Raw genomic sequence first — 18,810 nt, forward strand, 5'->3', positions numbered from 1 at the left:
TTATCAGCATAAAATGGCAGTTGGTCAAGAATGTTTATAGTTTGAATAATTATAATTTATTTTTTAATTTCAGGCAAAGTGATGTACGTTGAATCTGTTCTGTTTCAGACTAAAAAACAATGTTATTAATAAAGTTATTCTTTATTGTAAGTTGATCTTTCTTTTTCATTTATTTTTTCTTTTCTTTAATGTTAATAACATGGGGGGGCACGAAATATTTTCTTCTACCTAGGGGGAGGCATCACAGGAAATGATTGTGAAGCACTGTTTTTAACCAATAGGTGGCAGTAATATTTTTTCAATCCCCGCATTCATTAGCACAAAGAAGACACATCCCGGAAATAGTAGCAACATGGCGGAATGCGAAAGGAGCGGTAGTGAAAGACACGATTCGCATTCAGGCTCCGAAGCTCCCAAATTATCGGATTTATTTGACCGTGGGTGGAAGATTTTTGATGAGGTAGACAACACAAATGATCCCCTTGCTTCTAACAGTGTTCAGGTGCGAGTTAAACGTGCCATAGGTTTGTTAGAAGAAACATCCCGAATGGCTTCTCAGCTGGACTTGTTCAGTCCCAATGAAGAGTTGGAGGAGATTGCCACAGCGGACCTCAAATATTTGCTGAGCCCCGCTCTACTAGGCGCCCTGACCATGAAGCTGACAGGTCGAGACAAACGATTGGAAATTGTCCAAACAGCCCGGGCTTACTTTATGGATTTTCTGAAGAGATGTAAAGACTATAACATATCACAGTTTCATCTACCGGAGTCCGTGAATGAAAGCCCAATTTCGGACGAAGCAGCAAAGAACGCTCCCTCTGCCTGCACAGTAAGTGGCTAAATAAATGTCTGTGACAACGTATATATTGAAATTTACATTCATCACTGTGTTCTGTCAAGCCACGTTTCAATCTAGTTGATTAGTAACGGTCCAGTTTCCAACAATGAACTATAATATGTGTATTTTTATTTTTATCTTTTTATTATGAATTAGTAACGCAGATATTCATCAATATTTGTATCAACTGTATTTTAAACTATGCAACGTATTTTCCCAGCCTATGCCCAGCACATCCAACTTGGTTGCCATGGCCGCACAAAGACAAGCCAAAATTGAGCGATACAGTCAGAAGAAGGAGCTGGAGGCCAGACTGTTAGACGTGCGAAGATCCGTGGAGAGTGGACAGGCCGACGATGAAACAAGCAGAGATTTTTACTTGCTGAATGTCCGGAAATGGGTGATTCTGTGCCTGGATGAAGTACAGAGCATAGACCAGGAGATGGAAATATTGAAGAGTATGGATCAGATGCAGCTTGGTGCTGCACAGCCTGCCAGACTGAGCAGGCCTCCGATGAAACCATTTATTCTCACAAAGGATGCTATGCAGGTTAGTTTGGGTTAGGGTTAGCCAAAGACTATAAAAATGGGACCCATTGCCTCCCTGCTTGGCACTCAGCATTAAGGGTTAAAATTGGGGTGTTAGATCACCAAATGATTCCCGGGCGCTGCACCGCTGCTGCTCACTGCTCCCCCAGGGGATGGATCAAAATCACACAGGGATGGGTGAAATGCAAAGGACAAATTTCACCACACCCAGATGTATGTGTGTGATGATCATTGGGACTTTAAGTTTTTTAACTTTAACCGCATATGTTTTGATGCGGGTGATAAAAGAATAACTTATTGCTGATTTAATAGCGTCTCATAATATTTGTTTATTCCCCAGGCTCAGGTGTTTGGAGCTGGCTACCCCAGCCTTCCCACAATGACAGTGGATGACTGGTATGATCAGCACAAGAAACACGGAGTGCTGCCTGATCAGGGAGTTCCCAGAAGGGGTGCGGCGGAGGACGACACTGATGCAAAAGAGCGTGAAGAAGAAGAAAAAGAGAAACAGACAGAAAATGATGATGATGAGTCTTTGATGAAAGCCAGGAAGTGGGATGAGTGGAAAGACGATCATCGCAGAGGTTATGGCAACCGCCAAAACATGGGCTAACTGGTCCCAACACCAATTACCTAAACATGCCTTGTTCTGTGGACATGCTTCAGAAACTTTCAGAAAAAGAACTGTTGCTATTTATAGATCACCAAAACATATTGTGCACCTTGTTTGTTTAATTTGATGATTTATAGATGTGACGCTGATTTATTCATGTTGCAATTTCTGTTTTTAGTCTTCTTTAAATTACTTATGTTAAATTTTTGGTATGTCCTTAACTTTTTTCAGTTGTTTTTTTTTTTTTTTGATAGGGTGGTATCCAGCTTAAATGCATTTATTAGTACTGCTACAAAAACCAACCACCTCAGTGAAATGCAGAAAGTCAGCTGTTACATAACATTTTCTCACAACATTAAGATTAAGTGGGTGAAAACTCCAGAATACCTCCAAGTGCCTCACTTGGCAATTTGAATCATGTTAGAAGAATCTGTCAAACATTTATAAAAATGCTTTTGTTTTGATTTGTGTCATTCACTGTATCTTTGGCTTATGTATGTCCAAATTTGTAAAATGCAATGAAATGAGCAGAAAGTCAAGTCAGTGTATCATGTACCCGAATTGCTTCACAGCTCTTGTGTGCAACGCTACTATCGTCAGACATGTGCAAAAAATGTGATCTTCTTAACTGAAGTCATATGAAAGATTAACACATTACATCAGTCTATTTAACAATCCAATTTGACAATAAATGTTCAAAGAAATAATGTAACAACTTGTTAATGGTGTATGAATGACACCAAATATTCTATATGTTCAGAAGTGAAGGCAACTTAAGTATAATTTGAATTCCAATAAGTTGGTTTTCTGTCACACAAATATCAACTCACGGTCGTGCATTTCAGTGACCACTGTAGATAATTGTGAAAATGTGGCTCAAACATTTTATCTTGACAAATAGCTATGAAGCTGACTACAGAGTACAGCCTGTGGAATATACCTTTCATGCAAGCGCAGTATGAAATGCATACCAACCCAACAATCATTAGTGTCTTCAGTACAGATGTTTGTATTATTGGGCAAGCAAATTGCCAATAGGCCCCTCGTAGCTTAAGCAGCCATCTTACATTGATTGCCACTGTTACTGACCCCCCCCCCCCCCCCCCCAAAAAAAAAACATTGTCATTAAATGCATGTTTTAGGCTATAATCCCTTTATGGTGTAATAAAGCCTCTCAAAGAACCAACTTTATTGTTTAGGACCTCAATATTGTGAGTTACATTTTGCAGTGAATTTCTCCCAATGAGCTTTGCTTTTATTTCGTTAGTTTGAACAGCACATGAAGAAACGCTTGGTTACTGACGATCGAACTTGCCTTTGCACACTTGTTTTGCGTTTGTGTCAATGAATGAATTTCATACGAGTATTTACTATAATTTTGGCTTTATTACTAGGGCGGGTACGACAGTGTGTTCCGACCTGCGTGCATTTTTGTGTTACTATGACGTCATAGGACCACTACGGCTTGCAAGCTGCCAATTTCCGAGTTGCCCAGAAGATGGCAGTAATGTAACATTAGCTACCGCAATACACAGAACTGTGACAAATACTAAGTCATCCAACTGTGTGACCATAGCTATTTTGGCTCCGTTACTCTGATACGTCAACAAGTCCACCATATTGAAGGTGTCAGCAGACGATGAACTTCGTTAAAAGATAGTCAACAAAGTGCAATTATGTTAATGCCTTTCGTTCACCGATCCCCGTGGCACACGCAAATTCATATACTATTTGGGAACAGGTAAGTACGAACAAGACCGTATGATTTTGAATACGATGATTTTGGATTTTACTAGGATGCCCAGACTGCTCGCTACTATGATATTAATGAAACGCAAAGTGCTGACAAGTAGAATTTTTTGTCGACAATACAAGTTCATGATGCATTACTAGAAATTATGCCTGCACCGTGCCACATCCAACATGGCGGTCACGTTGACTTACAATTCAGAATCAAACCTCGTACCTATGTGAATGGACATGACATCCTATCTAGTCTGGATGGTTGCTGACTGTGAATCTGTTCTATCAATAAATTCGCTGCAAGACAACCACCTTTGTACACAAAGTGAGGTAATGTTAATTATTACTTTCTAATAGAAACATATCTTCAGGTTTACTTTACTTGACATATTACTTACTCAACCCACACTCGGGGTACTGAAAACCTTAGCGAGAGCAACGCTAAGCTACTTTTAGCTTAAAATGAACGTTGGATAACGAAGATAGTTTCACTCTACGTGGAAATAATGTTTGAACGTTGTTCGTTCAACCGGAAGCGGAGGGACCTAAGAGTAAAAGATATTGACTTGCATTCAGAGCAGGAACTTGTGTTGTAGTGTTGCGTATGTATCTGTCTGTAAATCATACCCATTAACTATACGCGTTAATTTAAAATTTTCTTGAAGCATTTTGGCATGTTCGTATTCTTTGTTCATCGTTCCGGTGTTTTACCATCTCGCGCTCTGAGCAGACGAGCTGTGTATACTGTTGTCTCGCTTATAATTGCATAGTTACGGTAGTTAGGCTCATTGCGAATTCAGATTAAAGGTCACCTAAGTTATTTCAACTGACCTTGTGCGTGACAATGTTAAATTTGGCTACTTGCTCTTGCAGTTTGTGTGATTACTGACTATTTTTCGGCTTGGCTAACAAGTTGTTGAGAATTGCAATACTTTAACACTTGATTTTATGTTACATTTTCACGTTTCTTTCTGTTCAGATGCCTGTTGCTGGTCCATGGGTGTGAGTCGACTGGATGTATTTTACAGAAGGCTACTCCTCAGCAAACTCTTCATTGGGGGGTGGGGAAAGCCTGAAGATCTCAAGAGGTAATGAGGAAATTATGCCAAGATTCTTTTGGTTGTGTGCCATTCTTGACCGCCTCTATTCACATACTACCTATATACCATCTCAAACCCTACTTTTAATGTAAGAGAGCCGATGTATCACCAGTTAGACTTCACTTTGATGGTTAATGCAGTTGTTGCAATTTTGTCGTATTATCACAGTCGATTGGTTTATTTACATTTCAAAAACCAGAAGCCATTCATTTACAAATGTGATTGCACTTTAGTTTACATATTTAAATGTTCAGATATTAAGATGTGATAGACAGTTATAGCATGATTCGAATGAGGCAAAATAACATGCTTTTTCTCTCGAATATATTGTTATAATAATTTGTTCCAGATGTACTGTAATTATTTTCTGTATAAAAATTAAATTTGGTGTTCAGAAAGTTTTTTTTTTTTCAAACTTGAGTCAAAAAGTCTTTTTTCAAACTTGAGTCTTGAAAAAGAGGCGGTCATCTTATAATTAGGGTCGTCTTATATTCGGGCCAATACGGTAAATTACCATCACTTAAATAAATAATAATATGCTTGCTAAAATATTGTTTTACTTTGGTTTGGTTTTCTCAGTGCCAGCATATCCTCTCTCACCCAGGTCATAATTCGCATAGTTTGAATCAAGGCAGGGCGGCTCGATGGGGCACTGGGTAGCACGTCCGCCTCACAGTTAGGAGGGTGCCGGTTCGATTACACCTCCGTCCCTCCCTGTGTGGAGTTTGCATGTTCTCCCTGAGCCCGCGTGGGTTTCCTCCGGGCACTCCGGTTTCCTCCCACATCCCAAAAATATGTTTTTAATATACGAATGTTTGTAAAAAGATTTGATAATGAGAATAAACCATGGTACTGCATTCGTTCTCTGAGTTGTTGTGATAATCAGAAATGGAGCAAATAGATTTGTACTGATGTTCAACTTGTGGGGCTGTGCTCTACAGAATTTTTGAGTTCCGTAAGGTCATTGCAGACAGAGAGAGTTGTAAGTCTCTGGTGCCCAAGGACTATCCGGTTTCAATTTACAAGGTAGTGGAGCTTCTCTCTTTACAAGTGTGGTGTTTTTTTTTTTTTTTTTTTAAATATATATCTAGAGGTGTGTTCTTGGCATTTTTTGCACAGACAGAGGCACATGCTGATTGTTACATCCATGATGGTGTCTTCATTTCACCTTTGGAGCACTTAGTACCTGGAATCCTGCCAACAGAGGCTGTGAAAGCAAGGTAACAAACCTGATACATCCCAACAAGAGCTGACATGACATTGATACATCACAACAGGAGCTGACATGACATTTGTATACATGCATGTGCACAATTTAATCTAGTCAAGTGATTCAAACTAAAAGTTGTGCACAGATTTTAAAACCGTTCAGCATTGAGAAATAATAACATTCATACTTAGTCACTTTTTGTTACAGAGCAGCCAATACAATACAGTACAATACAATACAAGGGGAGGGGAGGGGAGGGGAGGAAAATCATGTCTTTGAAAGGTAAACATCTGTTATCACCTGAATGTTTTGTGTCTATGTCATGGAGAAATACTGAGCTCTGTGTTAGGTCGATTAATCAGTCAAATAATTAAAACAATATTGCTATTAGTTATGTGTGTGAATGTATTCACGATTTCTATATATGAAAAAGAATAATTTTGTAATATGATTCATCTTTATTCGGGTACAAGTGCAAATAGACTTCCTTTTTAGTGTGTGTGCGTGCGTGTGTCATAAATTATGTAAAATGAGCAGCAAGTTGGCTAAGAAGATAAAATGAACACGTTTCTAATGTCCCTAATTTAATTGACACATGAATATTTTCAGGTTCCAGTTTATCGTGCCTAAAAGATGGCAGAGCAACAGACCAGTATGCATTCACTTAGCTGGGACTGGGGATCATGTAAGTTGTTTTCCTCACCAAAGTTTTTAACCCACTTGTACATGTCATTTTAACCCGATGTTGTCGTTGTAGTTTTTCTGGCGCAGAAGGACCCTGATGGCCAGGCCTATGGTCAAAGAAGCAGGGATGGCTTCTCTACTTTTGGAGAACCCTTATTATATCCTTCTGCTGCTTTTGCACACTAACAATGTTTTATGCAACATGTTAACATAACTTGCAGTTCCCAAGCTTTTGTTATTATTGAGATGTCTGCCTGATCTCTACTACAGTTCATGTTTTTTCACAAGAGCTGCCCTATTTTTATGCAGTTTATCATTGATTGATTTTTTAAATTGAGTGGGTTGCCCTCTGACTGAATCCTGTGTGCTGGACTTTTACCCATCTTTCGATTTCCAAAATGTTCTCTCTTAACTCTCAGTTTCACATGGCTATCGAAAACCCAAAGACCAGTTGTAAGTTTGAACTTTTTTACTCACTGAAACAGACAACCTTTCCATACTCATTCCCATCTACAGTCTGGAAAGCTTAATATTCAATGGACCAATGTTGTTGTGTTTTTACTTTAAGAGGAAGCTAAAACACATGGAGAACCCATAAAAGCACTCTCCGAGAGAGTTTTGACGAGAATAAATTAAGAATGACCATGAAATACCATTCAACCGATTAACACTGCAGTATAGGGATAATTCATATGCCTTTTAGAATGAGGTATACATGAGCACACATTCTTGTGTTTGGATTGTGGCTGAATCTAATGGCAATTTCTGCAAATAGAGAGTCATGTGTGATTTTCTCTTTTTTAGGCGGTCCTGCCTAAAGAATGTGTCAGACCTGTTTGTGATGGGTGGAGCTCTGATTTTGGAGTCTTCTGTGCTTCTCCATTGGCTTGAGAGTGAGGGCTACTCACCTGTTGGAATGACCGGTATTTCCATGGGAGGATACGTAAGTGACATAATCATCTCCCATTGTGTCATGAGAATCACTGAAGGTCATCTTCCTTTGTTTACCTGACAGTTTGGTAAAATGAAACGTTTAGAAAAAAACCTCATGCTATGTTCAATGGTTCAAGCATTTCTAGTAACACCAATGGAAAGTAGGATTGTGACTGACAAATTGTGTAGCAGCTAATATAAAAACAACAAGGCTATTGAGTGGTAAAGCAAAGCTTCAGTTTGCTTGGGAACATAAAGTTTAGATGAATAAGTCCGGCAGGATTTAATGTTTTCTATAGCGACTGGCATGTCAATGTAAGAAGAGGGGCAATTGAAATGAGGCAAACATTAAACTGCTTGTCGACTAACTAAGGTGCGATGACAAAGTGAAGTATGAAGATTTTTCCACTTATGTGTTTCCCCCCTTGTCTAATGGCACATGCTAGATTGCCAGGTAGTACACACAGATGATGACAGTAATATGATATTTTGTTTGTGTCTAGATGTCGTCCTTAGCAGTGACTAATTGGCCGAAGCCTATCCCTCTGATTCCCTGTCTGTCATGGTCCACTGCCTCAAGTGTCTTCACCACGGTAATCCACACAGTCTTACTAGCTAAATTGGAGACGTCAAAGGGGAAATCACTCCCAAAATTTTGATCTATGGAATACAAAGTAAATGGGCAAAATCCACTTGTTGTTATCCATCTCAGGGGGGGGCCATTTTCCCACTTGCTGTCGACGGCTCACCGGGTTTCTGAAGCTGATTTGTGATTGATGTGACCTGAGACCTGGCAACTCCTTTCAATCAACAGCAGGTGGCAAAATGGCCGTCTCTAGAGAGGGACAGAAACGGTTGAATTTTGCTGTTTAAAACATATTCCACAAATGTAATATTAATCAGAATGCCATGTTTAGACTTGTAGGGGCACATACAACATATTATTGTAAAGTATTTTTGGGATTGACTTCTTCTTTAACATTAGTAATTTTGGAGTTGAAATTCATTAACAAACTCACACAATTCTGTGATAAAGATAATGATCCCATGACGATTTTCATGTTCACCAGCCTGTGTCCGATCGACTGCATTATTTTCCTCCCTGCAAGTTGACAAGATGCACTAATTCCCCAACCCTAACTCAGAAGACACTCATCTTCTTGCAAATACATTTGAAGAAACAGTTAAGTCTTGAATTTCTGTTTCTTCCTTTTTGTGTTTTTCATGTCTGTATAGGGTGTGCTAAGTAAAGCAGTGAATTGGTCGGAGCTGGAGAAGCAATATGCCATCAATTCAGTGTATGAAGAAGAGATCATTAAGCTGTTGGAGTATTGTGGGGTTTGTTGACAGTTTTTTTTCCTTGCATACAACAACCAACAAGTACACTGGTCAACGGCAAATTTTAACCAAAGATTGCTTCATGTGTCCCTATATGTATTTTAGGGCTGCTCAATTAATCAAATTTTAATCATAATCACGATTTTGGCACCAGAAGATCTCAAAATTGATATAATCGAGGACGAACGATTTTTTGTTTGATGTTTCCGTTCTGAGACGTGCATGCGCAACTCAACCGCAACGCCCCGCCCCGCGTGTGTGGAGAGTGGAGATCCAGGCCATATTTAACCGGCAGTGTTGTACCTTAATGCGTTCAATGAAGGAAGGTTCATGAACTTGTTCATATTTTGGACTAACATGAACTGAACATCATCATAGAACAAGCTAATCCGGTGTGTTTCCTTTGTTAGGCTGACTCCTTCAAGGTGGCTCAAAAGCTTGCCAAACACTCTTCGGGTAGAGTGAATTCTTTAGAGCACGTACTAGACCAGCCTAGAGAGGACAACTTGTCAGTGGGCTGCTACTCCAGCGTAGGGGCAAAGGCAGGAATTGGGCCTGGCCTGTGGATCAGAGACAGAGTTGCTGGGGACCCTTTAGACACATTATTATCAGTGGACAACACCAAGACAAGTTTACACCCTTTACCAAGGTATTTGTTGCCAAAGTGACTTTTGTCCTTCTGTATTCAGATGCACTTATGATACATTGCAAGTTGTACTTTTGGGATATATATCTTTTCTTAGTAGAAGCTCATAAGTCGTCGTTACTGTTTTTAAAGTGGCTTCCAAGCAAACAAATCACTGATTGGGAACAAGGCGGATTCAGCCCCAATTGGTCGGCCATCATTACACAGCGAGTCGATAAGCTTCATGAAGGGAGTGATGGACGAGTGTACACACATGGCCAACTTCTCCGGTTAGTGCTGACGTACATGCAGTCATATGCAGAAATCTCATGCTTTCTTTTCACTTTGTTACCTGATGAGTGCCCGCAATACATACTCATTTGGGCAAACATTTAATTCTCTTGTCCCAACTGAAAAATTATCCTTCTTTTTCTGTCCCCTCTAGTCCCCGTTGACACCAGTCTTATCATCGTGGTACAGGCCAAAGAGGACGCCTATATCCCTCGGACAGGGGTCCTCAGTCTGCAGGAGATCTGGCCTGGATGTGAAGTTCGTTATCTGAATGGAGGACATATCAGTGCTTATCTTTTTAAACAGAACGTCTTCAGGTACCACCCACTACTTTGATAAACTTACAATCATAGGATGAAACGCTCCGTCGCATGTTACTACAGTAGTCTTTTTCATTTGATGTTCAAAGAAGTGTTGTCAAATAAAATCTACTATAATTGTGGCTACTTCTCTTAGCATAGACGAGAGCGTACGTTCCAAAGTTTTGACGCTGCTCTTACGACAAAAAGTCACTACTTGTTTGTGTGTTTTTTTTAATATTCTAATGGATTACTCTTTTTGCTTTTAGACAGGCCATCTATGATGCGTTCAACAGATTCTGCCTGAAGTATCCCCACCTTGTGTAGCCATGGAAACCCTAAAGGCCCTTAGCCCTGTAACAGTAACTTGCACTGTGCTGGGTGTGTGCGTTTGTGTGAATTTCTTTTCCCCCTTTTGTACAGTACACAATACAGTTCTTCCAAACCGTCCACTTGCAACTTCTCCCTCAGCCTTGCTTTTTGATTTGTCAAGTGATTGTGGCTATATGTGGCTTCCCTAAAACACACATTTTGCCAAGTGAAATAATTTGCCTATGTGGATCTTTTAAAGCATTTTAGACTGAATATGACTTACTGAATTATGTTTCTTTTTAATTACAGTGTTGTTTATGTGTAACCCAATAGAGCATCTGATGAGGATGGTTTTTTGTTGTTGTTGTACACTTTCTTTTTGTTTTGTACCCCATTTGTAATCACACCTATTTACAAGGCTGCTACCCACATGGTCTATATTTACACGTCAGTCCCAATATGTTAAAAGTAAGCCGCACATCAAGTCACACTTCATGAACAAAGGTAACCTACAGAAACAGAAATATTGGTCGTTTAAAGTTATAATACATATGGAATTCCCCAAATGTACAGTGTGTATTTTGTTTTGGTATTGTTGATTCCATGAAATGCTTTGCTTTCTTTTTCACTTAGACTTTTCCCAAATATTTGAAGACATTTCTATCAGTCTGGCTTTTAAACAGCTTGGGTGTACCTATCGCTTGAAGACAGCTGGTATAGGCTCCAGCACATCAGCGACCCTTGTGAGGATCAAAGTCATTTTTATGGTCAATTTAAATAAATATTGACAGACTTAAAATAAATAACAAAATATTTTTGTTTATAAGCCTTTGAGACTTAACGGAACAATCAATTTCATTCAGTCATTCATTTTCAGAAGAAAAATTTAGTTCAATTTGTTTTGTGATTATTAAATGTTCTAACCAAAAACTAACAAATGGTCCATTTCTACATCTGTGTACAAAACAAGGGATTATATTTTTACTATCTTAGCATAGCCAGTCTCTTGAAAAACATTCCGCGGCGCTGCATTTTGCCAGAGTCTATCATAAAATAAAATTATAGATCATTTTTGGACCGCCTTTATGCGATAGTGTGGACGGAAATGACGTCACTCTTTAATGTCAGCTGATCTGAGCAATTCCATGTGTTATTGTATTTTATTTGTCGTGTGCTGAGAACATATGAGGCTTGAAACTTGCGTTGCTGTCGAGGGTCAATTTCTGCATTTGGACACCTTACTGCTGGCACGACGCAAGAAAAACTGTTTGATTTGGTTGTTACGTCATTAGGGCCTCACGATCACCTGGGATGGATGCTAAGCTAATAGGCTAGCTGTTGACGGCGGACAGGCTTCTTGTTGGCCAGGGATAGCCTCCCCCGACCAAACATGTACGTTCTTGACGCGAACCCATTGATTTTATTTTGAGAACATCTTATCGGCCAGTCAAAGAAGACTTCGGAGGCCCATGTCTGGAATCCGCGCAGGCTGACAGAGGAATTCTCTCGCACTCGGCGCCGTCGTCCAACTGTACGATGTGGCTCAAGTTGTTCTTTTTGCTCCTGTATTTCATCATTTTGTTTACGTTAGCTCGGATATTCGAGGCTGTAGTTTGGTATGAGACTGGTGTGTTCGCGACACAACTGGTCGACCCAGTTTCGCTCAGTTATAAGAAGCTGAAGACCATTCTGGAGTGTCGTGGGCTGGGGTACTCTGGATTGGCTGAGAAGAAAGATGTCAGCCAGCTGGTGGAGAAATCAGGTAGACGTGCTTATACCTGCATTGTGCTCCTCTTGTCAATCGGTTGTTTACCGACACCTTCCTGAGTCTGTTTCGGTCAACTAATTACAGTGTAACCTACAATATTTGCTTTAATGCAAAAAAAATAAAAGCCACCATCCAATGTTACAGTGTAGCCAGACAAAATGATTTTACAGATTTGAAGCTTCAAAATGCGACACAAGTGCGGCAAAAAAAATGCAGAGCCCACCATTAAAACTTGTAAAAATTGATGGAGAAGCAAAGATAATCACAGAACCAGAAATTTAACTTCAGCAGACTATACAGTACAGTATAATACTAAGAAATTTTAAAGGAAATATAACCTCAAAAGACAACCTGTATCAATAGGAGAAAATTCAGACTTCCTTGTTGCCTTGATGCACTTGTAGTCTCAACGACTAATTGGCCTGCCTTTTAATTCAACAAATATTAGCTCTTTTAAAATGAGCAGAAAAGCTGAATTTTACCCTATGTTTTTTTTAAAACATTGACATAAGATATGTTTCAAAGTCCTCCGACCCTCCCTGGGTGGAGTTTGCATGTTCTCCCCGTGCCCGCGTTGGTTTCCTCCGGGCACTCCGGTTTCCTCCCACGTCCCAAAAACATGCATGGCAGCCTGATTTAGCACTCCAACTTGCCTGTAGGTGTGAGTGCGAGTGCGGATGGTTGTTGGTCTCTATGTGCCCTGCGATCAGCTGGCAACCGGTTCAGGGTGTCCCCCGCCTACTGCCCGATGATTGCTGGAATAGGCTCCAGCACGCCCATGCAAAATCTTATGCCAAGAGTTGTGGGTTTTTTTTTTTTTTTCTGTCTGTGTAAACAAACAAATATGTTTTTCTCAAAACCACAGGCGAGCTGACACACGGGGAGTTATATTCAGCCATAAAGAAGGAGAATGAGCAAACTGAGGCAGGTGATGCCAGCAGCACACATTTTAGTGGAGAGATGCACTTCTATGAGTTGGTGGAGGACACTAAAGATGGCATCTGGTTGGTTCAGGTAATCTCATTTCTTGGCACTATGAAATGATTTCACCACATAATATATATGCATTTTGTTTAGATTTTATTAGTTTTAGTATTCATTATTTTATTTTTTTAAAACATTATTTATTCATTTATTTTTGTAAAGAAAATATATTCCATTTAAATTTTCATTATTTTGTTTATTTTTGTTACCGATGGAGATCTTGGTGTCTATGCAGGTCATTGCGCAGGACAGAGACGCTCTGCTCAGTAAGTCCAACTGGCGGAAGATGGTACAGAAAGTTTCCCAGTTTGGAATCCGAACTGGAACATTCAACTGCTCTCATGACTACAGGTGGGAATGACGCCATTACAATAAGGGAGCAAAAGTCAAGCGCAAAATTGATTTTATTGTTTCTGATGTCTTTATTCTTGCTCATATCTCACAAATTCTTGAAGTTACTCAAACACAACAATTCAGAGTAGAGGTTGCAGGAGTTTATTCGGTAATGGCTTGTAATAAGTGGTGTAAATGGTGGTGTAATAATAGTAATAAAATGGTGTAATAATAGGTGTCAAAGAAAGGGTGTGTCTGCAAAACATCTAGCACTATTTAGGAAAGTACAATTCGTCAGGGCCAACCAATGACAGGTGCCACGACACAGCTGGATGTTTCACGGGGCAGAAGGGCGGCAGGCAAGCAGGATAGCGGGCAGGCAGATAGACATGTAGGACAGCAGGCAAATGGGCAGACAGGCAGGAGAACATCCGGGCGGGGGAACAGGCGTCCTCCGATTAGGCAGGGAGTGGCAAAGGTTAGGTACAATCGTCAGCCCAGGCGGCAGTCAAAATCAATCACAGTTAGGGCAGGCCATCGAGGTTAGGCCAGGCAGTGGTTGGGATCAATCGTAATCAGGTCAGGCAGGGTTGGTAATGGAGATCACTTTGGAAAACAGCCAGCAAGGAGGAATGAGTAGCAACGCAGATGAACTGACAGGGAGTGATAGGAGAGCGGTGTTTGAATACACACCCTGATGAGTGGGTAACGAGGAGGCAAGCGACGAGCGCTGATTAGCGCCCGGGGACGTAGCTAAAAGTTCGTGAGCAGGGTGCAAGTGGAGCGGGGACGTGTCACACTGTATAGAATATTAATAGTGTTATAACATGTGTTAACCAAAGCCACTAACATAGTCAAGGATCGACAGTCATAACAATTTCCATCACGATAACGATATAAATCCTGATATTAATTGCTTAACATGTCATAAAAAGAATGCAAATTCATTTTATTTATAAAACACGTTTTATATCAACCACAAAGTGAGATGGAGATTAAGATTGATCCAGAAATATCCAGCGGCCAAAAGGGTTAAGTCGCACTAGACAACTCCCTTTAGCCTTGTAGGAAAAAAAAGTTTAACCACAATTATGTCAATTGTGATCAAATATCTTAAAAGGACCTTTCCTGTCTCATATTTGAAGGTCAAAGTAGAAAAGTGCAGTCGCTGTATGTAACAATATTCTCTCCACAAGGTCGTGTGTGAAACGCGGCTGGCAACGTTCCACTCTGGTCATGTCAGTCCCGCAGACGTCAGCATCGAAGGGCAAAGTCATGCTGAAGGAATACAACGGCCGTCGCATCGAACCCGAACACATCTTCCGTTGGATGACCTCCCAGATGTCTCACCGCATCAAGACATTGTGTCGTTGGGAGAAGCTGCAGGAGGAGTGGCGCCCCGACCCGCTCCACCCGTTAAAGATGTTTCTGTTCGCTCCCCTGCCTCAGCCGCCTGTTTTCTTCTCCTCGCTCTCTGTTAAGTTCACCGGCAGGATTGAGTTCATTTTTGTGGATGTAAGGCACTGGGACAATGACAGCAGCCTATTAGAGATTGGCGTAACGCAGAGCCCCGCCTACATCCTGAAGATGCCAGAGGGCATATATCACTATGGCAACAGGTGACCCTTCGGTGTGAAACAGATCCTGTGTCATTGTTGAATATTGACAAGGATTTCTTTTGCTTTTGTTTTTTTGTGCTTGTTCTGTTCTCTGCAGTACTGGCGAATTTTTGTCTGTAGCGGCCATGGACACCTTCCTGCGATCAGTCCAACCTGAAGTCAATGACCTTTTTGTACTCAGTCTTGTCCTGATCAACCTTTTGGCATGGATGGATCTCTTCATTACACAGGTAAACTTTGCTTCACTTGAGTAGTGTGATTTAAATACTATTCATTGAATGTATGATTTACTCTAGATCAAGTGAGAGATTAATTACAAAGGCCTACACACAAACTCAGGGATGAGAATTTCCCGCGGATCCGCGGATTTCCATGTTTTTTTCCGTCGAAAGTATCATTTTCGTGAAATCCGTTGAGAATTTTTTTTTTTATATATTGGGGGTGTATGGAAGGGACTCATGCAGTCCTCACGGGCGACCTGGTGACCCCTGGTTGACACTTTGCTGAGGCTCATGGGAGTCTGCGAGCTGAGGCTCATGGTAGTTTGCGGGTGGCTAATGCTATAATGATAGCTGCTCTACGCACGAGGCTATTTCATGTCAAAATAGGCTGCTCTGTTAATGTTTCGAGTAAATTTACGGATCGATATGGAAGGGAAACATAGGTAAGCAGTACCAATGTGTTGGATCGAACTTTAGTCAGTTCCGATCATTTTATAGGAGATAGTTTGAGAAACGTGATTGTTTACAGAGGGCTCATTGGTTATTGGCTAGTGGATGCATACCCTAGTCAACCTCAGTTTGTTGCAGTATTGCTTCTATTTTATGCGCCTTTTACTCCAGTGTGCCCTATATATGAAAAATAAAATAAAAAATTCAATGAGGGTGTGCCTTATAATCCAGTGCGCCTTTTGGCCCCCCAGACCCCCAGCTACTTTTCAGTGTTTTTTCACATTTCCCATTCTCATCCCTGCAAACTCTAACACATCATACAACCGTATGTATGGTCAGCAGAGAGCACAAAAGCAATTTGTTTATTGGGCATTTAGGCTGCGCAAGTGAAATGAATAGTCACTCAAATTTGGGGAGAGGAAATGATACATTATCCTTATTTGCAACACTGTTTGACTATGCGCGTTGTGTTTGAGCTGTATATTAACGGTGATATATTTTTTTATCGGCAGGGAGCAACAGTGAAACGGTTTGTTGTTTTAATCCGAACGCTTGGGACCTACAATTCCATCCTGTTGGTGTCCTGGCTTCCATTTCTGGTAGGAAAATGTATATTCTGCAAAAACATTCATTGTGCATTCATAGCCTGGCAACACACTTCTAATTAATCAATGACAGTCACACATAGGTCACGAAAATCAACATATGGACTTTTCGTTTGATGAATAAAATGAACAGGAAAGTTCTTTTCCCGAGTCAATAAATAGTCATTTATATGTGTGTTTGTTTGCATACGTCATCACCGTTTATTTGCGCTAATTCTTCCTTTTCCTGTCTGTCACAAGTCGGCAGTCACATGCACACATAAACACCAGGAGTGGAGTGACTTGTGAAAAACGGTTTGGTTCACCTCTTACATTTCGGTTCGCTTGTGTTCTGTCAGTTCATTGGCACGCCCAACTCATTTTCTCGTTCATGAATGAGGCATAGTAGTGCGAATGGTTGCTAAGTAGTGCAAATGTGAGCTGATGCAACCATGCTATCCTCTCTACTATTTCATTGCTTGTTTATGCAATATTGGTTCTGTGAACATTCGTGACATCAATCAGGAAGATGGTTAGTCAGATTTAAATCAGGGCCCATAAAAGGCCACTTCCAGATGAACCATACTTTGCTCTCTGTCCTTTTTTAAAAAAAATATATTAATTGGGTCATTATCCTATTTGCTGGCCCGTGGCCCACAACAATCTATTTTCAGTCTTTTTTGGGGTCCCATCTTTTTTGGCCACAGCTGTTTTGTTGTTGTTGTTTTTCTTCTTCTAATTATTATGATTGACCTCATACACATCAAAATTGCAGTTTTTCAGTACACAATGCCTAATTATATTTCCAGTTTATACCTCGATGTGCCGAGGAGAGTTTAGCTTGGTCACTAATCCCTTCCTCTTTTTGCTAAGGCTCTCCTTCAACTGTCCTACCTGGACGCTCTGTATGGTTACAGTCTGAAGTTGCTTCGCTACGCTGACACAACCACTCTAGCAAGCGTGGTGAGAGCCGACTGGACCTTCTATTCGTCTCACCCGGCTCTTTTCCTATCTACCTACCTGGCCCACGGTCTGCTGGTCGATTATTTTGAGAAAAAACGTCGCTGTGGCATCAGAAGCCAGGAGGACAGCAGCACCAACTTGGAGTGGCTGGCCAGTTTGTGGGAGTGGTACACATCGTACCTGCTTCACCCCATCGCATCGCTACAACAAGTGCCATCAGACTGGGAGGATGACCCCAATTTCCTTTTTGAACGTTTGGCTTTCCCCGACCTCTGGCTCCGCCCATTAGTGAGCATGGACTACATTAAAGCTTTACCCGCATGGAAGTTCCGATGTGGCTGCACAGACGTGCCGGAAAAGGAGACTGATTGTTGTTACTCAGATACGGACAGCCGTGGGTCAAATGACTGTGCGCCACCAAGCAGCCAACAGCAGGAGAGCGCACAGGATAGCAGCACGCACTGTCTCGACAGTAACGTGGAGTGCACGTGTACTGCTGAGGCCTCGATGCGCCGCTGTTGCCAAGGCAACTTGGATGCCCCATCAGTTGAGAGAGTTTCTCGGCACGAGCGCTGTGACCGGTCAGGGTGGCCCCGTGACGTTTTGCGGTGCTCCGAGTGTGTCGTTTGCCTGGAGAACTTTGTGAGTGAAGAACTTCTAATGGGTCTTCCCTGTGGCCACGCCTTCCACCAGCACTGCATTGTGATGTGGTTAGATGCGGGGCGACACTGCTGCCCTGTGTGCCGCTGGCCCAGCTACAAGAAGAAACAGCAGCACCCGTCGCATGTGCACGGTAGTCCTAGTTGGGACACTTAATGGAAAGGAGCCTTCCTTTTTTCCTGTCTTCTCTTTCTCTTCTCTAATCATGATTTTTGGCTTCATTAGCGCAAGAAGGAATTGTGTTGCATAACTTGCTTGGAGTTAGGGTTAGACATGGAAGGGATGCCAAAGCTAACTGTGTGTGTGTGTGTGCGTGCGTGCGTACGTGCGTGCGTGCGTGAGCCAAGTTACTGTCACGACAGTCAATCTGCTTGTTTCCATTTCTGTGCTGAATATGCTGCCAAGAGCTAATAAATTTGTAATGGCCAGTCACCACCTGTCTCTGTAAAGTTAGGGTGTCAAAATTTGGGGCATACATGGATTCCTAAACATACTAACGTCAACAATGCAGTATGTTGATGTACTCAAGGCTATGTACTTGAATTAACTTGCTTGAATTATATACATAAATACATTGAACAATCACGACAGCTCGTTAGACCAAGCTTGCCATCAAATAACAGAAATTATGTTTAATGTTTATTTGAATAAAGACTTATGGGGGACGTTGGTTGTTGAACAACGTGGAGCACC

At 41.2% G+C, this 18,810-nt stretch overlaps 3 protein-coding genes across 4 annotated transcripts; all 3 read left to right on the top strand.

Moving 5' to 3' along the window:
• Positions 1-315: 315 nt before the first annotated feature.
• Positions 316-3,112, top strand: igbp1 (immunoglobulin (CD79A) binding protein 1). Its single transcript, XM_088365542.1, has 3 exons — positions 316-829; positions 1,059-1,388; positions 1,728-3,112. The coding sequence occupies exons 1-3, from the start codon at positions 353-355 to the stop codon at positions 1,998-2,000; spliced, it is 1,080 nt and encodes a 359-aa protein (XP_088221668.1). The 5' UTR covers positions 316-352; the 3' UTR covers positions 2,001-3,112.
• An 874-nt stretch (positions 3,113-3,986) lies between these two features.
• Positions 3,987-11,361, top strand: abhd18 (abhydrolase domain containing 18). The gene is made up of 14 exons (XM_088365660.1): positions 3,987-4,068; positions 4,723-4,831; positions 5,785-5,869; positions 5,963-6,063; positions 6,663-6,738; positions 6,811-6,895; positions 7,163-7,190; positions 7,542-7,680; positions 8,174-8,263; positions 8,907-9,008; positions 9,419-9,657; positions 9,787-9,923; positions 10,079-10,241; positions 10,493-11,361. The coding sequence occupies exons 1-14, from the start codon at positions 4,002-4,004 to the stop codon at positions 10,548-10,550; spliced, it is 1,479 nt and encodes a 492-aa protein (XP_088221786.1). The 5' UTR covers positions 3,987-4,001; the 3' UTR covers positions 10,551-11,361.
• Positions 11,362-11,632: 271 nt separating this feature from the next.
• On the top strand, positions 11,633-18,549 carry rnf103 (ring finger protein 103). Of its 2 annotated transcripts, none has more exons than XM_088365351.1 (7): positions 11,633-12,297; positions 13,169-13,317; positions 13,505-13,638; positions 14,817-15,239; positions 15,337-15,469; positions 16,423-16,509; positions 17,368-18,549. In XM_088365351.1, the coding sequence occupies exons 1-7, from the start codon at positions 12,072-12,074 to the stop codon at positions 18,271-18,273; spliced, it is 2,058 nt and encodes a 685-aa protein (XP_088221477.1). In that variant the 5' UTR covers positions 11,633-12,071; the 3' UTR covers positions 18,274-18,549. The 2 variants fall into 2 exon arrangements, with proteins under 2 accessions (XP_088221477.1, XP_088221548.1); XM_088365422.1 differs by having other exon boundaries at positions 11,634-12,297; positions 13,523-13,638.
• Positions 18,550-18,810: the final 261 nt, after the last annotated feature.

Source organism: Syngnathus floridae, chromosome 1 (genome assembly GCF_059516105.1).
Source record: "Syngnathus floridae isolate MCC-2025c chromosome 1, RoL_Sflo_1.0, whole genome shotgun sequence".
Lineage (NCBI taxonomy): Eukaryota > Metazoa > Chordata > Actinopteri > Syngnathiformes > Syngnathidae > Syngnathus > Syngnathus floridae.

What these genes read in the sequence shown, in the direction of transcription:
- rnf103 (XM_088365351.1), top strand. Translation starts at nt 12,072, where the DNA reads ATGTGGCTCAAGTTGTTCTTTTTGCTCCTGTATTTCATCATTTTGTTT. An exon ending in AACTGCTCTCATGACTACAG is followed by an intron (nt 13,639 to 14,816) that starts GTGGGAATGACG and finishes TCTCTCCACAAG; the next exon opens with GTCGTGTGTGAAACGCGGCT. An exon ending in ATATATCACTATGGCAACAG is followed by an intron (nt 15,240 to 15,336) that starts GTGACCCTTCGG and finishes TGTTCTCTGCAG; the next exon opens with TACTGGCGAATTTTTGTCTG.
- igbp1 (XM_088365542.1), top strand. Translation starts at nt 353, where the DNA reads ATGGCGGAATGCGAAAGGAGCGGTAGTGAAAGACACGATTCGCATTCA. An exon ending in ACGCTCCCTCTGCCTGCACA is followed by an intron (nt 830 to 1,058) that starts GTAAGTGGCTAA and finishes GTATTTTCCCAG; the next exon opens with CCTATGCCCAGCACATCCAA. An exon ending in TCACAAAGGATGCTATGCAG is followed by an intron (nt 1,389 to 1,727) that starts GTTAGTTTGGGT and finishes TTTATTCCCCAG; the next exon opens with GCTCAGGTGTTTGGAGCTGG.
- abhd18 (XM_088365660.1), top strand. Translation starts at nt 4,002, where the DNA reads ATGGTTGCTGACTGTGAATCTGTTCTATCAATAAATTCGCTGCAAGAC. An exon ending in AGCTGTTGGAGTATTGTGGG is followed by an intron (nt 9,009 to 9,418) that starts GTTTGTTGACAG and finishes TTCCTTTGTTAG; the next exon opens with GCTGACTCCTTCAAGGTGGC. An exon ending in AGTTTACACCCTTTACCAAG is followed by an intron (nt 9,658 to 9,786) that starts GTATTTGTTGCC and finishes CTGTTTTTAAAG; the next exon opens with TGGCTTCCAAGCAAACAAAT.